Below are 20,899 nucleotides of genomic sequence, written 5' to 3' on the forward strand. Positions count from 1 at the left end.
GTAAGAGAGTTCTGTGAGAATTAGTACTTACTAATATCCAAAAATAATTTCTGGGATCTTAAAATACTTTATGACAAGAAAACATTTGCATACTAAGTTGCTCATTCATAGAAGTCTGTGTTTTCAATTAGAATCTCCAAGTCGATTTGGGAATAAACATTTTACAGAGCTGTTGTACCCTTCATTTCTTTTGATGGGTGAAGCACATTTAAATAGTGATATAAATAGGTAAGTGATCATCAGATGCCTACAGAAGTTGCCTGCAACAGCTATTTAAAGTGCACTTGGAGTCGTGGCGGTGGGTTCATCATAAGAATCGGTTAATTAGCAGGCAGTGTATGCAGTCCCCCATCAGTGCCAGCACGCAGTTCTCAGCTCCAGTTTAGCCTCAAGGCCCTGTCTAATGCCACTACAGAAGGCAGAAAAGATTCTGTGTTTCTTAAAACTGTGGAAAATGCCCAGGCAATGATGGGTTTAGTGCTAAAGTTTTAAGGACAAGTGAATCCTAATTCTCCTTTCCAACCCAAACTATTCTGTGTTTCTATGAATATAGAATGGTATCCATATGAATAACCCATCCCTGGGAAGGATTAGTGTGTTCAGGTTGGATGCCATTTTTACAGATTGATGCTGCTCCTGGCGTCGGTGACCTGAGCTCAGCCGGCTCCTCAGAGCAGGTTAGGGCTTTGTGACCATAACATGAAATTAGCAACTGAAACTAGTCTAGAACTTTTTGAGAGTAGTAAATGGGTAGTTGTTATCCACAGGAGTATCCCGACTGTATTTTCTGGGAAATGAGGAAAAAAATTAAAACTGTGATGTTAGTAGTTTTAACAGAGCATATTTTTTAAGATTTTACATTTATTTAGGCTTAATTCTGTAGCACCATGAAAACCTCTAAACCTTCTGCAAAAGTGAACTGTCACAGCTTTTTTTCATGTATCTTAGTGAGGATAATATATTGCATTGCTGGACTGGGCCAATGCCTGCTAAGTGAAATAATCCTGCCCAGGATTGAAATGAATCACTAGATCAGCAAATACTTAAAAAGTATGTAAAAATGTAAATCATCTATATAATTGTGTTCCTCAGCTGCAAAGATTGAACACTATAGTTAATATTGTAGGAGTTTTCCAGGAATTTTCTTTAAGAAGAAATTATGTGTTTTCTGTTTATTCTGCCACAAAATGTAAAAATAATAATAAAAAAAAAGCCACAGCTATCTGTATATCATTATGTTCCTGGCTGAGCCAACCTATGTGTCTAATACTTTAATGTGGCAATTTGTCATTGCTTCAGTCTTTGAACATCATGTACATCAACTGAGTTACATATTAGTTTATAACTAAAAATCACTGTTTTTTGTCTCCGAGTCTTGAACTTTTTCAAACACCAGAACAAGTGGTGTAAATCCTAGACTTTGGCCAAGGATGCTGACTACCTAACAGAATTGGCTTCATGGACAAGAATCAGTTCTTGCCAACATCACTGAAAATAGTGAAAATAATTTGGCTAAGGTTAGATCTATACACAAATAATTTGATTTTACAAAGACTTGTGCATACACATTTGATGTCACAACCTTGAACAGCTCTCATGGCTGCTTATTTGAGTGAACCTAATATGTTTGATTTAGTCTTTGCAGGACTGGGACCTAACTGAATAATTAAAATAAAATAATGTGTTTGCTTAAGTTTCAATCCTATTTTTAATCAGGGGTCTGGAATTTTAGCTTGCAGAAATACAGTAGACACAAAATATGCCTTGAAATACATATATTGCTGTAGAATACTAGTTTTCTTCTCGGTTGAAGGGACTTCCCCCACCTCCACATCCCTCTTGCAAAAATTTTGCATCCCACATATGAGAGTGATAAGAGAGGAGGTACATCATGCTCCAACATGCACAACTTTTCAAACACTAAAAATAAATAAAAAATTCTGTAAATGAGCTTAGGCTGCCAAGAAGCAGTCTGAACTTGTATTTTACTTGTTTCTGCAGGTTTTTCTGCAGGTCTTGTAAGCCTGTTTGCTAAAATATTTAATGTAGGCTAAATGCTTGTTACTTGATTTACTTTGATTTCCTTGCTAGAGCTCTCATATACAGATAATGTAGAAGTTTTAAGGACTAGTCTTTGAGGGACACAACCATTGACTGATGTAGCAGAACCGTGAGTAAGGCTTGTCCAAACACAAAGTGGTCAAAGGTAAATGGCAGTGGATTATTCTAGGTTTCAAGCTGACATTTCAAGAGTGGCTAAATTTTGTCTGAACTCTCATAACATGCCTCTAGGATAGATGTAAGAACTTGGCATTCGTGACTCAGGGCAAAAGGCCTGAAGTCAAAGAGCATTATGAAAAGATCAGCTGATCAACTCACAACTCACCCCTAATCCCCTCAGTAAGAAAGCAAATTTAACTAGTAAAATTTTACTGAAACATCCTGAAACTCCTCTCTACTTCTCTGTATTGTATATATGTATATATGTGTGTGTATATATATATGTATGTATGCATATATTGTATATATTTGTATTGTATATGGCCCAATTTTGTGATGTGAGTTTTGCTGTAATGATGTTTGCCAAGTTCTAGTACTGCTCTCATTACCACGCCCTTGAGAGGACATAGAGGTTCGGAGAGCAGTACACACACACCTGACATCGCAGGACTGTATCAGAACTAACTCGGTTCATCCTGCTGAAAGATAAAGTTATGGTTGAACTGAGCTACAGGTGGAAAGGCCTCTCTGTGATGTAGCTCCCTTAATGTCAGTTTGCTCCACAGCTCGATAGTCTTGAAGTTGGGGGATTTGACAAGCTTAAGCATGCCTTCTGCACTGAACAGCGCTTTTGTTATTTTCTAGCATAATGAACCTCGAGTGACTTGGATTAGTTTGCTCGGTAAACGATGTCAGCTCTGCGGTGTTGGCCAAAACTCGTTCTCTTGTGGGCTTTTGGCTGCCTTTGGCTCAGGTGGCAGCACTGAGGGGGCGGCCGGGGCCTCGCTCTGTGCCAGCCGCCGATGGCAGCTGGGCCCGCCCGGGGGGCTACAGAGACGTACCTCGGTGCTCAGGGCACGGCACCGTCACACCGCCGCTCACACTGGGCCCGATACCGAGCGCAGCCCAGGCTCCGTTACGAACGCGGTGCCCGGCGGCCTCACGCGGTTTCGAGGCCGGTAACTTAAAGGCCGTTGCCGGTCCCAGCTGCCGTGAGCGGGGTCTGTGCCACCCGCCCCGGCTGCGCGGAGGTTTTCGAGCTGCTGGCTGCCACCACAGGCGGGCCGCGTGCGACCCCGGGACCCCCTCACGGCTCCCGGCGGGGCGGGCGGGGCTCAGGTGCGGGACGGGACGGGGGCCGCGGCGCGCGCTCGCTGCACGCGGGCGCGAGGGGCGGTAGCAGCGGGCGCGGCCGTCACGGCGCTGTCTCCGCCCCGCGCCCAATGGCGGCCCCGCCCCGCCCCGTGCGCCGCGGGGTTACTGCCGGGCCGGGGGCCGGGCGGCCGCACACGCGCCTCCTCCGCCTCCGCCTCCGCGCCGCCTCCTCCGCGCACCGCGGGCCGGGCAGCAGTGGCCGGCGCTGGGCGGCCTTGGTGAGGGTTGCGTTCCCGTCCCGGCCGGCGGTGCCCATGGCGTAGCCGCGCTGCTGCGCGCCTGCCCTGCGGGACGCGGCGTGGACAGACCTGCCGCCAGGTGGGTGCGGCGGCCGCGACTCCGGCCCCGACAGCGGCGTATCGGACGCCCCGCAGGGATGTGGCGGGCGCGGGGCGGGCGCCCCTCGAGGTGTCACCGTGCGTGGGCTGAGCGGGAGGGTCCCGGGGTCTCCGGCGGGCGCGGGAGCTGCCGGGGGCGGTCAGCGTCCCCACGCGTGCCGTGAGGAGCACGGGGAGCGGCTCCCCCCTCGGGACCGTGCGAGCCCCGGGCTCCCTGTGGGAGTTGAGAGGAGAGCCGAGAGGGGGACATCTGGGGAGGGGGAACTACAGGTGTCCCAGCGACAGTCACTGTGTCCGGCTGGCTGGTACGTGCTGGGCGAGTTACGGGCACCGAGAGAAATCCTTTGCAGAGGCTCTCTCTGCTGTGCGTGTCTTCCTACCCTGCATGAGGCCAGGTGAGAACTCGGCAACGTACGGGCAGAGTGCGAGTTTAGTGCAAGTGAGAAAAATAGAAAGGCTGGTATAATGTCCCTTCGGTGCTATTTCTCCGAGGAGTTGTTGACATGTGGGAGTTACTGCTGCATATTTTGTAGGGGATGCACTGGAGTCAAGTCACTGCAGGCTTCTGAGTACGGCTGTCTTAGTAATAACAAGAATGTGGCTTCAGTGTTAGATGTAAATTAAGTAACTTTTTAAAGATGAGCTTTCCCCAATTTCAAGTGCACTTGTAATTCCAAAGTCATTGTCATTTATGTCAAACAGCACAAGATGTGATACTTGTCCCTTTCAACAAAAAGGACTTCTTCAGGCATAGTGTGCATGTGCAGCTATACCTTTTCCACTTGCTGTGGATGTTAATCTTACATATGTAAATCTACTTATCTCAGTTCTATTAAGCTGTAGCTGTTAAAATTGATTTGCTATCATTTATTACTTTCTTCTCAAATATATGATCATCATCACAGTTCATTTTTTACAGAATATTTCTGATAGAGTTTGTAAGTTATTAGAGGGACACTTAGACGTACAAGTGCTACGATTGTAAGATAAAGTTTTTCTGGTTGTGTCTGTATTTATACTGATCTAAGTTTATCTACTTTTTGTTTGGTGAGGGCAAACAGGCTGATCTTAGACCCCCAGTGGATAGAAAATCCAAAGTGAGAGAGCTGCTTGCTCACTAACTGTGGCATCAGTTAGGTTTGTCTCATGGAGACCTGGAGGACTGATACTATTGTAGTCTTACTTGAAAAGACTTCACACGTGTAAATGAAATGTCTTCCCAAGACAAAATCTATTTGTTTATTGCTACTTACGAAGATTACTTTATTTCCCTTACAGTCCATGTTTTTTTCTGTGAATGCCTGGTGCAGCATGAGTTGGTAGCTGGGTTTTAATTAGCACTGCACAGGTGTCCTGTAAAAGTATTCCCATCAAGAGTGTTAGTAAAATGTTAATGGAAGATGCTTATTCATTTGAAGAGCTCCAGTTTAACCCATGAAAGCTTACAGGGCTTGAGTTGCAGCTGAGGAGGAGCTGCTCTTCGAATGCAGACCTGGGCTACTGCTGCAGCTGGTGCTGGACTAGGGGAGGAAGGGAGGGACGTGTGTTGGAGCGGGGGGTAGGTCATTGCCTTCCTTCAGTGAAGAGTCCTTTACTCTGAAACTTGCTTCCCCCAATTGTTTGCTCCAGTCCAACCTTTTCAAGTTTAAAGTGACACTTCAGATTTTTCTTTCTTGACATGCTTTGTGTTCCTGGGGAAATCTTGTTTCGTTGTTGATTTAGATGCATGTTTTGTGTGCCCAGAGCTTCATCTAGTGATAATCCACCAAGGATGTGAATTCTTTTAAAAGGTAACTTTCAGTTGTTGCTCCTGGCATGCAGAAGGTATTTTCATACCCCAGCATCTTGATGCTTACCACAGGAACAGTGTTTGGAAGTCAGTTGCTAAACCAGCAGGGGGAACACAAAACTTTCTGTCTACAAAGTCTCTTCTCCTACCACAGTTGTAATTTATTAAAACTTTGGGCCTATACTTTTGATAGTATTTATTTAGAAGTTGAAGGTTAATTTACTTTGAACACCCATATACAATGAAATAAACACGTTATTTTCAAATACTTGTTTATAAAATTCCTCTAGCAGGTATATCTCCCATTCTTCTGAATCCAATTTTTGTCCTGTTAGCCATTACTGACTTGCAAAAATGTTAGAGGTTTATTTGAGTGAAATTTCCCTTTGAAGATGTTTGAAGTGAATTAAACCCAAGAAATGATATTTTGAGTAATCCTGGAAAGTTTCAGATAATGAACTAGACAAAATATTTTCACAGTGGAGCTCTCACTATATCACATTTATGATTGCATATAGACATCTTGAAAGCTCAAGTTGACTTGCAAACCAGTTATATTCTCACAAGAAACTATTTCTAGTATTTAGGATTTCCATAAGAGAAAATATTTTTAGATATTCTCTTAGGTTTTAAGAAGTCATTACTTATTCTTATTACTATAGAGGTCAACTGACAGTCCCAGCACAGAGCAATAATGGTTTTCCTTTTTGATTCATACTGACATAATTATTAAGTCTTTTGTACCAATACTGAATGTAAAGGCTGTTGCCAAAGAAGGTTATGTGGATGGCCTGCACCAATCCATATTGTTTCTGGTCTGTGAAGTCTGGTGCAGCCAGATGGCAAGTACTGAAGGTGTGGACGTATAGACAGATGTCTGAACGCAAAGTGAAGAATGTGAATTTGCATCATGTAGCTATTCCCCAGTAAGAGCTGGGGAATGGGCTCTTACCTGCAGTAAATTCAAGAATCTTGCTGCTTCTACTTGGGGTTAAGCCACCTTTCACTGATGGTAGGATAAAAACTTGCCAAGGAGCATTTGCCACCAAGTAGACAATTTGCTGCTTGTGAGTGATAACAATCGTATATTCCACCAGCATTAGGTGTTAGAGCAAGTACAGACACAGTGGAGTTGACTGAGATTAACAGTTCCAGGTCAGGTTTAAAGCAAGACATGTAAGCTCTGCATCTGGAATGGCACTAACTGCATAGTGAGGCATAAAATATATATATAAACGTATATAAACTATATGCATATTTCAATGGCCATGCAATATTCTCTAAGGGCATTACATGATGTTGCCTGCTACTGAAGGTACAAAAAGTGTATGGTAAAATCCATTGCCAATCTTCATCTTCTGTTGTTTTCATGGAATCCCAAAACTTTCTCTCCAGATGGTTCTCTGAGATGAAGCGTGTAATTTTTAAAGCCAAACTGAAGTTTCTGCTTTAATGTGATTTGTAAATGGCCGTAAATCTTTGCCTAATTTGTCTTAAAATTCTTTTCTTTGATACCTCCAATAATATTGTATTAACATTTAAGATGTGAATTACCAAGTCTTGGGCTATTTATGTGAAACTCAGAAAATACTCTCTGGGATATAGATTATTTTTGCAATTGTGTTGCTTTTGATCTAGTTTCACAAAATATTTGTGTATTAAAAATAGGCATTACTTCTATAGCAGTAATTTTTGTGGTGACTAACAGTGGTATGCTAGTTTCTACTGCTTCATGAATAGCAGCATGTTTTGATATAAAAATGTACTAGCAAAAACTAGTGCAATCAGAATTGCTTTATCCATCGCTGTGGATTCGCATTTTTATGTGCTGGCAGTCATCCAATAGAGCAGCATTTCTTGTGCTATTACAGCAACAATTAACTCTGTGGTAGCCAAAATGAAAGAGATTTACACATCTCTGGAAATGGTGGAAAGAGGGATTTTTTTTTTTTATTTCAAGTATCACAAAATATTTTTAAAGAAGAATTTGCTTTATGGCCTTGATTACCATACAAGTAGTCATATTTGTCAAGTTAGGCAGAGAATATATTGCATTTTAAGTGTAGTTACTATTGATTCGTACTGCTTATAAATAATTATGCCTTGGAAAGTATGCTAGTTTCTGATGTTTCTATAATAAAAATAATTTAAAAAATGGTGTTTTTAAGAAAAATGTGAAAATAAAAATTTCATCTTCATCCTGTGAATAGTACTTCAAAATGAGCTACATGTGCTTCTTAGTAAAAAATTTAATTGCATTATATTTAGCACTTCTCTGTAATATTCTGTCTAATTTCAGTAACTAGTTGGCCAAATTCAGATTTTTTTTCTTCTTGCCTGTTGTAAGATGTTGTAAGATTTTGAGAGTCAGCGGGAAAGGGCCTCTCTTTTAGATAATTTCAGTTGTGACCTTGCAAAAGACCTGTTCTGATTGCAGGAGAACAGCTTATCTAGAGGTCTTGGGTCTGAAACAAGTTAATTATAGAACTACTGTGTAGAGATGGTTTTTCTGCACAGAAGGCAATAGGGGCTGTGATATGTTAGGTGTTGTTAGTGATTCTGAAGAATAATGGCAATTTGCTTATTCTCTGATTCTCCTTTGTAAGCATAGGCATTTTCTTTTGGAAATTGGTGAGTTATATTGTGGGAGTCAGGGATAATAAAAAAAACCCCAAAGTATCCAGTGAGCTTATTGTGTAGTATAAATTTGCTGAATTCATGTATTTCTTTGCCAAGAAGCTGGAGGTGGATTGAAGCCTGATTTGTCCTCTTGCCTTGTAGTTGACAAGTTGTTAGACTCTAGCTGCATTTGATACTGTGTGATTAAGAACTATGGTAATATTTTTATCACATGTGATACATTGTTTTTGACAATGATTTGAATGAAACAAAATTCTCTTTAAGGAGCAGCTGTTGCAGTATTTGCAAAGATCAACCTTTTCTTGTAATAAAGCTGTTGCATTAATGAACCAAGTCGCTCCTTCAGTATGTACAGCTTGTGTTCTGTGATAGATTAGTTCCTCCCTCTAGCAGTTAAAATCACCAGTGTTTCTAAGTACTTGTAGATCTGGTGATTTGGTTGACTCCAGTGATGAGGTGTAGCTATTTCCTTCTGGCAGAAAGATGTACAAATTATTTATATGACTACAGGAATTTGTTGTGGTCTTCCCTCTCCCCATACCTATGCCCAAAGATTTTTTTACAATTGTCATTTATGCATTTAATGTAAAACAATTAAAGGAAATTCTGAATGGAAAAGATTTTATGGGACTGTATCCTCGTTCTGAGTGGAACATGCCAGTGATTCATATCTTGACTGAAACAAATCCCCAATAAAGTGCTTATAAATAAAAATTTTTATGAAAAAATTTTGCTCCAACCTGAATGTGTTTTTCTGCTCAACAAATGGAATGACACTATTTATTTGACAGACAGGGAAAGGGTAGATACCCCTACACAAAGGGAAACTCCTTTTGACTCATTCTTTTCACTGTGTATCACTTCAAGGACTTCCCTCTTTGTGTGGGAGAAGTTTCCTATCTGTAGGATGTGCAGCTGAAAATTTAGTGGCTAACAGTTAATTTTTGGTAAATGTGTTTATCTTGCATTCTTGTTTAGCAACCTGAAGAAATAATCTATTAATCTACCTGCCTATTAGAGTTTGCCTTACTCTAGAGACCAAAATACACACTTCTTTTGTTGTTCTATTTTGTTCGACTTTTTTTCCAAAATGTGGGTTTGATAATGGCATGCAGTTAACTTTAAAATACCTAGTAGTTAATATTTCAACCCGTTAATTTACTTCTTGTAGTATCTAATGGTCCATGGCAGCAAGGGCAGGCTCGTTTGTATCACCTCATCCAATTCACCAGTAATGGGAAGTGCTGATTTTCAATCCTGTTTACTTATTTACTGACTATATTTTTTGTTTGTTTTACCCTTCCCAAAGAGGATTGCATCCTTATACAGTGAATTTATGTTTAATGCTATAGTCTTGCTTTCTGTTATACTCTTTGTGGATTTCTCACAATTAACCCAGGCAGTTACAGGTATTTACAGGCTATGGTTTCAAAACTACTTTTCTAAATGTGTAGAGGTCATTTCAAGATTTTAAATCCACCAGTGAACAGATTTAGGTTTTTTTCCTAATAAGAAGGTTCTAGGTAGAATATTTCTAGATACAGTCCTAAGGTTTTGCAGTTCAGTCTTTAAAACAGTAACAGCGCTAAGCATTCATTAACAGCAATTTGCTGAAATCTTTTACCCTGAGTGGAAGAAGCCTTTCTGAATTGTTGGGAACTTTCCATCCTGCTGTGGCTTCAGTTCCGCAGTGATGCCTTCCTTAGGGTTATATCTGTCTTGATAGGTACATTAGAGCTGTTATCTGTTTAGTTTAGGTGTGTAATTAGAAACTCAGCCAAGTAAAACGCAAGATAAATTAAATTTGTGTTAAGTTGTTGGCTGCTACTGTGTTTGTGAAGAGTAAGATAGTCCAGTGCCAGGAAACCTATTCTGTTTCCAATTAGAAACAATAAAAAGTTAGTAATTAGTCCAAAGAAATTTAACTATGAGAAGGAAAGGTTATAGAGATGGTTTTTTTTATGCAAGTTATGATGATCTTGCTCAGTGTGAAGATTCACATTTCTTTTGTTTTTGTTTTAGAGTAAACTTTTCAGAAGCAGTGAGTCCCATTTAAAAAAACATAAGCTTGGTTCCTGTTAGTTGAGGTGAGATGTTACTGGTTAATTGGGAACTTGAGTTGTATTCAAATGTACATTTGAGATTTCTTGGGTTGCCATGTTTTTATATATGTTTTTAGTAATCTCTGCTTTTATTCTTCTTTCTGCTTCCTTAATGTGTATCAGAAAGGTAGCATATAATTGTGCTGCTGGTATTCCCTGGTAAGATCAGTAGGATTTCTTGTCAATCTTCTACCTAGAAGCTGGAAACAGAATGCCTAAAGTAGTGTTTTTCTAGGCAGGTGTTAAGGGGGTGCTGCTGTGGCCAAGGTGAGGTTCTTTTATGACTTTTTTTGCCGGTGAGATAATAGAGTAGCTGTGAGTTGCACAGAAAATACATGGCTGAAGTTGGAAGATTGCAGATAACTTGTGCCATTACAAGAGCTGTACAGTATCCCAGCCTCTTGTTTTCTCCACTTCCTTTAGAGATGTCCTGATGTAGGAAGTTCCTGAGAGCTCTATGATAAAGTAAAAAAATTCTGAATTGGTACTCAGATTACACGTAGGATGTTGTTCTTGTTCAACTCTATCTGCAGTGCTATCTGTGCTTCCTCCTGTAGAGGTTCAGTAACCTCTAGGAATTTCTGCAGTTGTCAAAAAGCAATCTGTTCCAGTCTACTCCTTGTGGAAGTCTTGTGTACTCCTTCCACTAAAAGATGCCTGAATGCACTTCCTTCCCTTCCACCTATTGAAACCCTCCTGCATCCTGATCCTGTAAGAGCCTATTCTCATGTTTACACTTGGTGAGCAAAACCTTGCCTTCAGTCTAGGAAGATTTAGCAGCATACCTCCCTGCATCTGGGGGAAGGGAAGTCCTGGGAATATATAACAGAATGATTTTTGTCCTGTTTCTGTAAACTGTCTCTTACTTTTGTGCTATATTTATGCAATGATTTTTCAGCTGAAACTTCCAGGGTCTCATGTTGTCTAAAGTCACAGCAATAAAATCAAATGATTAAAAAAAAAAAAAAAGAAAGTTGTGAAGCTGAAAGGGAAATTGATTATGAAATGATACTGAGAATAGACACCCCCATCCAAACTGGAGCTTCATTCCAGCTGTGGGTGAAATATGTACCAGGTAGAAAAATTCCCCTCCAGTATACTATTACTAAATAGGTGGAATGGTTTAACATTTTTTTGGACTTATTTGTGTATATTTTTGTTCCTGTATTTTGGCAGGCTACATTTTATACATTAATAAGAAAATAAATAAACAAAATACTAAAACAAAAATCACATGGAATAGAGGGGCACAATTACTAAATGGCATAAAACATCTTCCTTTGGCACTCTTCCAGTTCCCATAGCCTTTAACTGTGACTTGTTGAAATGTCCCATTACAAGCACAGCAGCATGTGAACTGCAGGACATCAGAGTTACTTTTTCCCTGGGCTTTTCAATATGTCAGGATTTTTAATTTTATTGCAATTCATATATTCCCTGAAAATTAAACCACTTTGTTGTTTCTAAACCAGAATCTGTCCCTTTATAATTTATGAATAAGTTACTATTTCGAGTTCTGAATGGTAGGACTTTGTGTATATGCCTTGGACGTAGGCATTTAAAAATACATACAAATTTTCGATTCCCCATGAATGTTTGCTAATCCTATTAATTAGCTTTCCAACCCATATGTGTGCAAATCATGCAGAATTGACATGATAAATGTCAGCTAATAAAAAGAAATCTTCAAAAATGCATTTTTAATAGGAGCAGGGTTATAAATAAACTCTTTTGCTATTCCTAAGTTTATAGAACTGCTCATTTAGTTAACTGTTTGTGGTTTGGTTTTTTTCTTGAGGTTGTGTATACTTGATTACAAATTATTGTCTTTTTTACTTACACATGGCACGCATGTATTCATTACATTTGCATAAGGAAGCAACTTTGACAAATGGAAGAAAAACCAGTTTAATAAGTGCAATGGTTGCCATGCGTAAAACAAGCAAACAAAAAGTGAAAAAGCTTTTGCTGTGAAGGCGGCCTTGGATGACCTAGAAACTTGGGTTCACGTTGCTATGGCAAAACAACACAAAGGGACAGATCCTGCTGGCTTCACTCAAGTATCCCCATTCACTTTGTTGGGACTTGTGATGTGACTTAAAGGAGGAGGATTTTTTGGCTTGCTTTGGTAGAGAATTGTTAGCAGTGTTGTAGAGAGCTGTGCAACCTCTGGCACCACACGTGGAAAGAGGAGGGAATTACCGGAGTCCATGCTGATAAGGAGGAGAGGAAGTGGAAGTTATTCTTCAGGCAGTAAAGGAAAAGTTTAGACAAGAAGAAGGATAGAGTTAAGGCAGAGGAAGAACTTGTATGGGAAAGCTAGGTGCTGATGAATGAAATAGATGGTGGCTATTAGGGAAAGGGCTTAAAGGAACAGAAATAAAAGGGGTAAATAAAACAATAAGATCCCAATTCAGCAAGAAATGTAGCAAATTTCTGTGGTAGAGAAGCCTTTAATAGGAAACAGAAACACCCCAGGATCTGTGACTCTGCCCACCTGCAGGTTGGACTGGACAGAGAAGCTTTGAAGAAATAGGCAAAAATAAATTTAACAAGAGAAGGAAAGTGTGTAAAAGTTGAATCTAAGGAGACTGCTGATTTCAAGAAGACTACAACATAATAGGCACTTGGACTGAGTAGAAAGGTGCTCAAATGTCCTGAAGCCTGAGCCTAATCTCAGGGTGTACACTTGTTCATTTTCATTTGTCATCTTCAAGCACTTTAGAGCAGAGTCCCATCTCCTTTCTGGAGAGCATTAGGCTGGTGTGGGGGTGGATACATTTATGCTAGTGTCAGAACAGTGCAGAATGTAATTTCTTAGTGACAAGCCATCCATAGATCACAGAGCTTTATGGTCTGAGAGTGCCTGTCAGTAAGCACTGGAAAATCTGTAGGGAAAGATGTTTTTTAAGAGTAAACATCATGCTTCTAACCTGTGAATTCTTCCATCTTGTAGTACTACAGGTGACTTTTTAGTTCAAAGGCTAGCTTTAAAAAATCTAAAGACTGAAATTCTAAGGAAGATGACTAGTAGATTTTTACCAAGGAAACTGTTTCTGTTGGTGACTGGCAGAGAGAAAACAGTAGTGTACTCAAGTGATTTGTGTTTTATCTGCTGCTGGCTCTAACAAATGTAGATTGCTTTAAATACCATTGAATTAAGAAGCATTTGTTGTCCTCTAGCTTAGCATAGCAATGAGATCTGTCCTTCTAGTCAGCACTTTGGTATCTTTCAAAAGCACCATGCTTTTCACTGGGCTGTAGCTAAGCTTTATGCATCAAAATTCTCATGAGCAACAAAGGCTTCTAGTTGAAACCAAATTGAAACCTTATGCTTTCTCCTCTACTTGTCCTTATGCACTTCAAAATGTGTTTCTTTCCCTTCCATTTCCCCAGTCTTTTTTCAAATCTAATAAGAGCTAGTAGTAGTCAGGTTCTTCCTCATGTTCCCAGCGGCACATATTCCTGATTGGATCTGTAAATATATATTTCTCAACAAAAGAGAATATTTGTGCTTTTTAGACCCTCACTTCTACCAGGACTAGTGGCCTTTACAGAAGCAGATTTTAGTGAAAATGACCCCATAGTCTCCATCTCCAGATGCCCTCTTTTGCCAGCCTTCCTTGCAGTTTGTTGTAGTATACAGAGTATTAGCATGATAACATATTTTAAAAACCCAAAACTCTCATGTCTTCTCTTTCTCTTCCACATCAGGATTTTTTGGTTATCCTTTTAATATGCCCTTTTGTGATCCCATTTACAAAAATAGCCACCCAGATATACCCCAAAGGAAAAGATGATTCTCTTGGAAATTTCTTTTGAATGTGAAGTTGACTAGCAGTTGTGTTTAGTTCTTGGGTAAATAGTTTAGGTTCCTTTTCCCTATGCACAGCTTTCTTCTCTTATTTCAAAGGAAATGGCTTCCTATTTTGTGGACTGGCTTTTCCTACTTTTCAGGTTTTACATTTTTTCTAGTGACAGCAGGTCTCACACTGAAGCAAAATCTGGCAGATTTTGCACCACAGCTTAAATTTCTCAAATTCAAATTGTTGACTTGTTTGTTTGTTTGGTACTGTCAGATGGTCACTTAATAGCAGCTTTGTAGCTGATTCCTGTCACATGTGACCAGATTTTGCAAAATGTTGACAAATTGCCTGCTTAGTAGGTTTAGTCTTATATGAGTTATTAGTAGCATTTTTGTCTGTATTTTGACTTAAGTTGCAGCTGTGGAACTGACAGTTTGGGTATCATTCATCCTAAATTCATGAAACTCACTGTCAGTTTGTCACTTTTTCATATTGTTTGATATTTACCCTCCTTTTTAAGTTTGTGAGTGTATGTCTTCAAGCAAGTGAGCTCGCTCTTCAGAAAGCTCTTCCAAATTTTCATTTGTCTTCATTATTCACCCTTCATGGTAGAAGTTTAGGGCTGTTCAATCATACATATACTGGCAGCTCTGAGTTATACCTTGGAAATATTATTGGTCAGTGGATTGTGGTAGGAATCAAATCACTCCTACAGATGGAAATATGTGTTCTCTCTGTCTTTTAAATCACCTTTTTCAGAAAGAATTTCATCCAAGTTGATTTGAAACTTGACATTTTAAAATATTTAGATTCTCAAGTCAGAATGGGATTATAAACGTAATTTCTTTCTCTCCAGTTCTTTCTTTGTACTCCCTGTTTCTACACAACTTTGTGCCTTATAAAACTGTCATGAAGAATGAGAGGTTTGTGCAGATGGGAGAGTGATCCAAATCATATCTTGTTTTCTTATTTGATATATTAACATATGTGCTGTTGTTGCTCTTTTTCTGGTTCCTCTTGTGTTCATTGTTGTTGATGAAGTAGCTGTACATCAATAACTTGGATTTCAGAGTGTTTCTTCATTGCCTGTTTGCACATATGACATCTTGCAGAACATAATGATGGTCTTCTATAGATAACACTGACTAGAAACCTCATTATTTGCTCTATTTGATCATTTTTCTTTATGGCAGCATTTAAAAATTGAACTAGCAACCAAATACTATCACCAGGTAGACTTAGATTTCTTTTCATCTAGTGAAATAGCAGCAAATTGTATTTGTCTTGTCTGCCATTTTGCCAAAAGTGTGTTTTACGTGGGACACTGAGCTTGAAAAGGAACTGCATAAGCCTCACATTGTGACAGTCAGCTCCTTGCTCTCCCCATAACGCTGCTGTCCTGCAGAAGGGTGTGTGTGGGTGTTCCCAGCAGCCTGCAGAACTGTTCTGGGGCACTGCCATGACCACTGGGAGGTTCCAGGAGCTGGGTGCTGAGTGAAGGATCTGTAGGAGCCTGGAGTTCTGATCTTGGGCTCCGACAGCCCTTTCAGGTGTGTAGATGCAGCTGCCTGCACACAGGGCAGTGCTGACTGTGCCAAAATGCTGCTGCTGAGGAGTTTCTTGGGTTTCCTCATAGCCCAGGGGTGCTGGTCTTGAAGTGCTGGTCTAGGTAGAGGTTTTGTTGAGGATACTTTTGCTGGTGCACAGCACGGCACACGCTGTGTAACAGAGTTTGGCCTTTCATCCTTGTACTTCATTCCATTTTAATGTTGGCAAAAACCTTTTAAATGGTGTTCATGTTGCCACAATTTAGATTTTTTGATCCTGACTCAGCGTTTTGCTGTCACTTAGTCCAGTGGTGGTGGTTTGTAATTTCTTGCATTGCTTTGTGGTGAGTGTTAGTGGTTGCCAAGGTGCCAGCTGTCATCAGCTTCTGAAGGCACAATACCAGCATTCCAGTTCTTTACCTCCTTGGTCTGTAATATTACTCTAGATATCTAGATGACTGAGAATAGAGTGGGGGAAAAAAAAAAAAAAAAGCTGGAAGAGGATATTATAGGATATTATAGATATGCTTAAGTGTTTCCCCTCCAAACTCTGCAGCATGCATTCTGGGGTCAGAATTTTCAATGTTTGTAAGGCTTGCAGGTGTCAGCTATATTGTCATTTATTAGTATAGCATACTAGAGTTGTTGAACTCACCTGGTATATCATGTCTTGAAATCTCTTAAAATAAAGATTCTGAACAGTTTTTCGTTTATATTTAGTGTCAAGTGGCATTGAAAAGTTTGTCATACTGAGAAATGATGAGTTAAATTTATTGAGTTACCTGTCAACTAGCTAGAGCATATGTGAAACATTTCTCCATGCTATAATAAAGGTAACAACAGATAACTGTGCAAACAAATGTTTATATGCCCCAGAGAAAGGCTGATTACTTAAAATAAACATGTCTGAGGGTGTGAGTACCATTGGCAGGCTTCAGTGAGACTTTGGTATTAGCTGACAGAATAATCTCTGGGGCCTCACTTCCAAGCAGATCCTAACTTCCACAATGTGTAAGATAAGGGAGAAACATTTACAAAGAAGTACCAAAATACAGGGGGAAGAGTACTAGGTTATTGGTGCCTAGGGTATCTGGCAGTATAAAATGCACTCCCTTACTAGTCCTTTAAGAAAGAGTTCTGTTTCTCTTCTTACAAGAGAGAGAATTTTAAATATCTAATAACGTTTCTGTAAGTTTTATTTGTATTAATATTTATTTTTACTTCTTTCTGTAGGCAATTAAAAGTCCAGAAGATCTGATTTCAAAGCACACCACAAATTTCAAAGAAAGTAAATCCACATGAAGAGCCACAAAACAAGTTGATTTGAGAAGATACAGCATTTACAAAAATGTCGTCAAGTTGCGTGACTTCAGTGTTTGCTTTGATGGTTTTGTGCTTTGCAGCTGCAGGTTGGTGATATTATGCAAATCATGCATTCAGTGTAACTGGTTGTGCATATTTAGAATTGTTGATCAGAAATACTTTTTCATGCTGAAAAAAGTAGGTCAGCTAAAGTTCATGTTTATGTCTAGGTTTTCTATAAAACTATTGTGATCATAATTGCATCATATATGATGTGAGAAACAATGCTGTTCCTATAAGAATGTTTTCTTGCATCTATATTCACTCTTAAAATATTTTAAGAACTGCAGTAGTAATGTAAATTATTTAGGTTATCTACCTATTTATTTATAAAAATTGCATGGTGAACATGTGTTATAATAGGGAAGGTTGATATGGAAGGCTTTGGGAGTGGTAGCAGGTTAGCTCTGCCAGCATGATGAACTATTGGCTCTTCCAAGAGGCTGGATTTATTTCCCCAGGTGCAGGGTTGAGCTGGTGAAGGTGAGACTGTTGAGTCTCTCTACAGAGCTGGGCTGAAAGGATGTACCAGCTCAGCTCCATTCTGCCTCCAAGACCTGTAATCTGGAAATAAGCCCCAATTATTTGACTTTATGAAAAATATGTCTGACAAAATCCCAGAAAGGTTCATAATTGGTCACTGAGTCTGTCCATCCTTCCTGCCTTATTGGGATAAACCTCACCTTGGTTATTCCTGACAGTTGTCTGACCTGATTTATAGTCAACCATTAGTGATGATAGCAAAAATACCAGTTTAATAACAGTTTTAATAACAGCTGTCAATGTTAATGGAGACCTTGTAGGTCAGGAACATGCATTGCCATTTAAGGGGATTGTTCCTGTCCCACATTTTGGCCTAGCTGGGGATTTTTAAAACAGTATGTTGCAATAACTTGTGACAGAGAAAGGAAAGATCTGTGGAGTTCAAGTACCTAGTTTATTCTGTAGTTTCTTCAAGCACTGAAGTGATTCTGCTTAGTGTGTTTGTTTGTCAAAGCTCTTTCTGTGGTTGCAAGGGGAAGCCTCTTATGTGTCCAGCCTGTGTACAGCGTGGGTCTTTGGAGAAGAGGCCAAGTGGATATACAGTCAGTCAAAATGAGACAGTGGGAAAAATGGACAGTGGACAGATGGCTTGCTTAAATCTGAGATGTCCTCACTGTGGAAAAGATGACCAGCTTTGGAAGAGACAGGAGTGAGCAATTAAATGTGTTACAATTTGGCTTCATTTCATCTTCAGCATGGAAAATTATGTTATTTCAAGTCCTCAGGCCTTGTGGGACTTTCTCTGGGTTTGACCTCCTTGAAGGCATCCATCCAACATGAGTAACTTCGATTGTTTAATAGTACGTGGTGCTGACATTTTGCAATAGCTTCATTGCAGACAGACTTTCAGCAATGCAGGGTGTGTCTGAGTGTGTCTGCGGCTCAAGCTGAGGACATCAATGCTGCTCTTGGCTGAGAAGAGCCATTACTTGGAGCAAATCTGTATAATTCTAGATGTGTAAAAATCTACTTTAAAAGGAAGTGCTAGTGCAGAAAAGAAAAGCTCTTTCAATTGATCACAACCGTAGTTCTGTTTTGCTGCTGAGGAGAATGCTTGCCTATCAAGTCAGCTTATCTCTTAAGCTTTAATTAAAACCCACTGATTTAAACGTGCTATCAAACAGTACTACTATTAGAAAGTGATAGAGTGTTCAGAAAACGTAACATGTCTGTCTTGAAATTCATTGTGGTTTTTTTGGTTTTACTCCCCAGTTCTGTGTTTTCCTCTGGCAGATATTCTTGAAACAAACTCTTAAAAAGCTTTGGATTCAATCAGATGCTTATTCATAAGTAGAGTCACAGAATTATTTTGGCTGGAAGGGATCTCTGTAAGTCTAGTCCAGCACCCTACTTGGAGGAGGACTAGTTTCAAATTCTTTCTTTCTTGGAGACTGATCTTCCCTCTATTTGCATGGGAAGAAATTAGCTGAAGGGAGTAGGAAGGGTCACAGTTTGTTAGGGGAAGGTGAGGAAGCACTGTCTGTGGTTTCTGGCTGTACCTGCCTGTATATTTTGCTTTTCTTCCATGCTTTTTAACTTTTTTCAATAAATTCTTAATGGGAACAGCTAGGTAATGTCGTTTACAGAGTATAATGAGTACAGTAAGCCAAGAGCAAGAACTGATGGTCTATGATGAAGAGGAAAGAGATGTCATGCAGATATAATTAAAACTGAGGAAGGACAGAGAAAATTATTTAGCTAGAGCTTTTGCTGCTTGAAATCTTGAGTCCTTTTAATGCAAACAGTTATACTTGAAATGCAGGGAGTTTGTGTCTCTGGGTGAAGAGCAGGTAGGAGCAAACAATGTTTTCCAGTCATGTGAAAAGCTGGCAGAGGCCCTGAGCTCTGGTCAGCATACAGCCAGGGCACCGCAGGCTTGGCTCCTAATTGCCGGCGACAGAACCCGTGCTTTTTCAGTCTTGAACCACTAATGTACTAGTATAAATAAAACTAGAAATCTAAATAAAGTTAAGAAGTATAAATAAAATTTCTTGCTTGTGGTGGAGCCTGGGGGAGGCAGGGGGCAGCATGCCACCTCCCTAGGGTATTGATTTTTTTTACATTTCAGCCTTTTTCCAGCTTGCTCTGTGTTTCTGAAGAAGTGAGGCTACTGCAGCAGAACACACCTTTCTTTTGTTTACCATTCCTACACTGAAACTGCTGCTCCTGGTTTAAGGGGGGTTTTTGCTGACATTATAATAGCTTCAGTGTTCTTGTATTTTCAGGTATTAGTGAGCTTCTAGACAGAATCTGTGTTTTATTTGGTTTGTTTTCTTTCTATTCTTGCTCTTGAGGATACTAGCATGTTAAATATATCAAAAACCCCCCAAAACCCTGGAGTTATATGACATGATGCACAGAAGTGGATGGTCAAAGATGAGTCACAGACATGCATGTTTTTCAAGCTTATAGCTTAATGATTACACCTCACTAACTGCATTGAAAATGGTCTGTATAAATATGCAAAGAATATTTGCCTGTTTTTCTGCCTCCTCATACTACCTGGATGTATGTAGCTAAATGCTTATCTAAATTTGATTTGCTTTTGTCTTGTACATGGATTTCTTGTAAGCTTTCATTCATACAGCTTTATTTGGACAGAAAAAGACTGCAAGGAAAACCTTGATTACTCTGAGATTTTTCTACTTCATGGAAGATCCAAGGCAGGATGGAGAGAAAAACTGCTGGCAAGCTATCTGCCCGACTGAAGGAATTAAGTTTTTGAAGTGGGATTAAATTAAGGTCTGGCAACCTGCAGTAGGAACTCCACACAAACACTACGAACTGCACACAGTTATCCAGGCCTTGGATAACCTCTTAAATTAGTCTGGCTTTATAATCTTGGAGCAAAAATACTCTGTCCTAATGTGGCTTAAATCAAAGGCTGGAACATACTTCTTTATCTTGCTGGCAAATTAGTGCAGTTGGGTGCACAATGCATGTCTTAATAAAATGTCTTAGAGGACAGCTGAAATGTGTACCTGCTGTAGACCTTGAAAGCAAAACCTTCAACAAGACAGGTCCTTCCACTAAGGAATGGTAACATCTTTTAACTTGAACTGCTATTTTTCCTTTTTTGTTTCCTCATTACTATTCAGCTGGAAGGAAGACACAGAAGGGTGATACAGCCCATGGCCAAAGGTTCTCATTCCAGCCTCTGGGGTAGATCCTCTGTTGGTGCAAATCATTCCTGCTGCTGAGAAAGCAGCGCAGCTGTGGCATCCGATACCAACCTGAATTTGCCCATGGAGCCATGTTCACTCTGCTTTAACCCCCCTGATATTTAGAATTGCCTGTGCTTGACTTGTAGATGCCTCTCTCTTTATGACAGAATTTCATGGTTGTGGACAGTCAGATGAAGACCCTGTAAGAACAGATATATTGAAGAGTTTACCGA

At 39.9% G+C, this 20,899-nt stretch overlaps 2 protein-coding genes across 5 annotated transcripts in view; one reads left to right on the forward strand and one right to left on the reverse strand.

Annotated features, from left to right (window-relative positions):
* Positions 1-3,310, reverse strand: part of BRDT (bromodomain testis associated) — a 49,382-nt gene extending 46,072 nt beyond the window's left edge. For all 3 annotated transcript variants that reach the window (XM_015635587.2, XM_015635586.2, XM_015635580.2), the window contains exon 1: positions 3,063-3,310. The gene's annotated coding sequence lies outside the window, so the exon portion shown is untranslated. The remainder of the gene's footprint in view (positions 1-3,062) is intronic.
* Positions 3,311-3,525: 215 nt separating this feature from the next.
* TGFBR3 (transforming growth factor beta receptor 3) overlaps positions 3,526-20,899 on the forward strand; it is a 115,276-nt gene continuing 97,902 nt past the window's right edge. The window contains exons 1-2 of one of the 2 annotated variants that reach the window (XM_015636573.2): positions 3,526-3,693; positions 16,831-17,006. In XM_015636573.2, coding sequence (XP_015492059.1) covers positions 16,946-17,006 — 61 coding nt within the window. In that variant the 5' untranslated portion in view covers positions 3,526-3,693; positions 16,831-16,945. The remainder of the gene's footprint in view (positions 3,694-16,830; positions 17,007-20,899) is intronic. The other variant, XM_015636572.2, reaches the window with a different exon arrangement.

This window comes from Parus major, chromosome 8 (genome assembly GCF_001522545.3).
Source record: "Parus major isolate Abel chromosome 8, Parus_major1.1, whole genome shotgun sequence".
Classification (NCBI taxonomy): Eukaryota; Metazoa; Chordata; class Aves; order Passeriformes; family Paridae; genus Parus; species Parus major.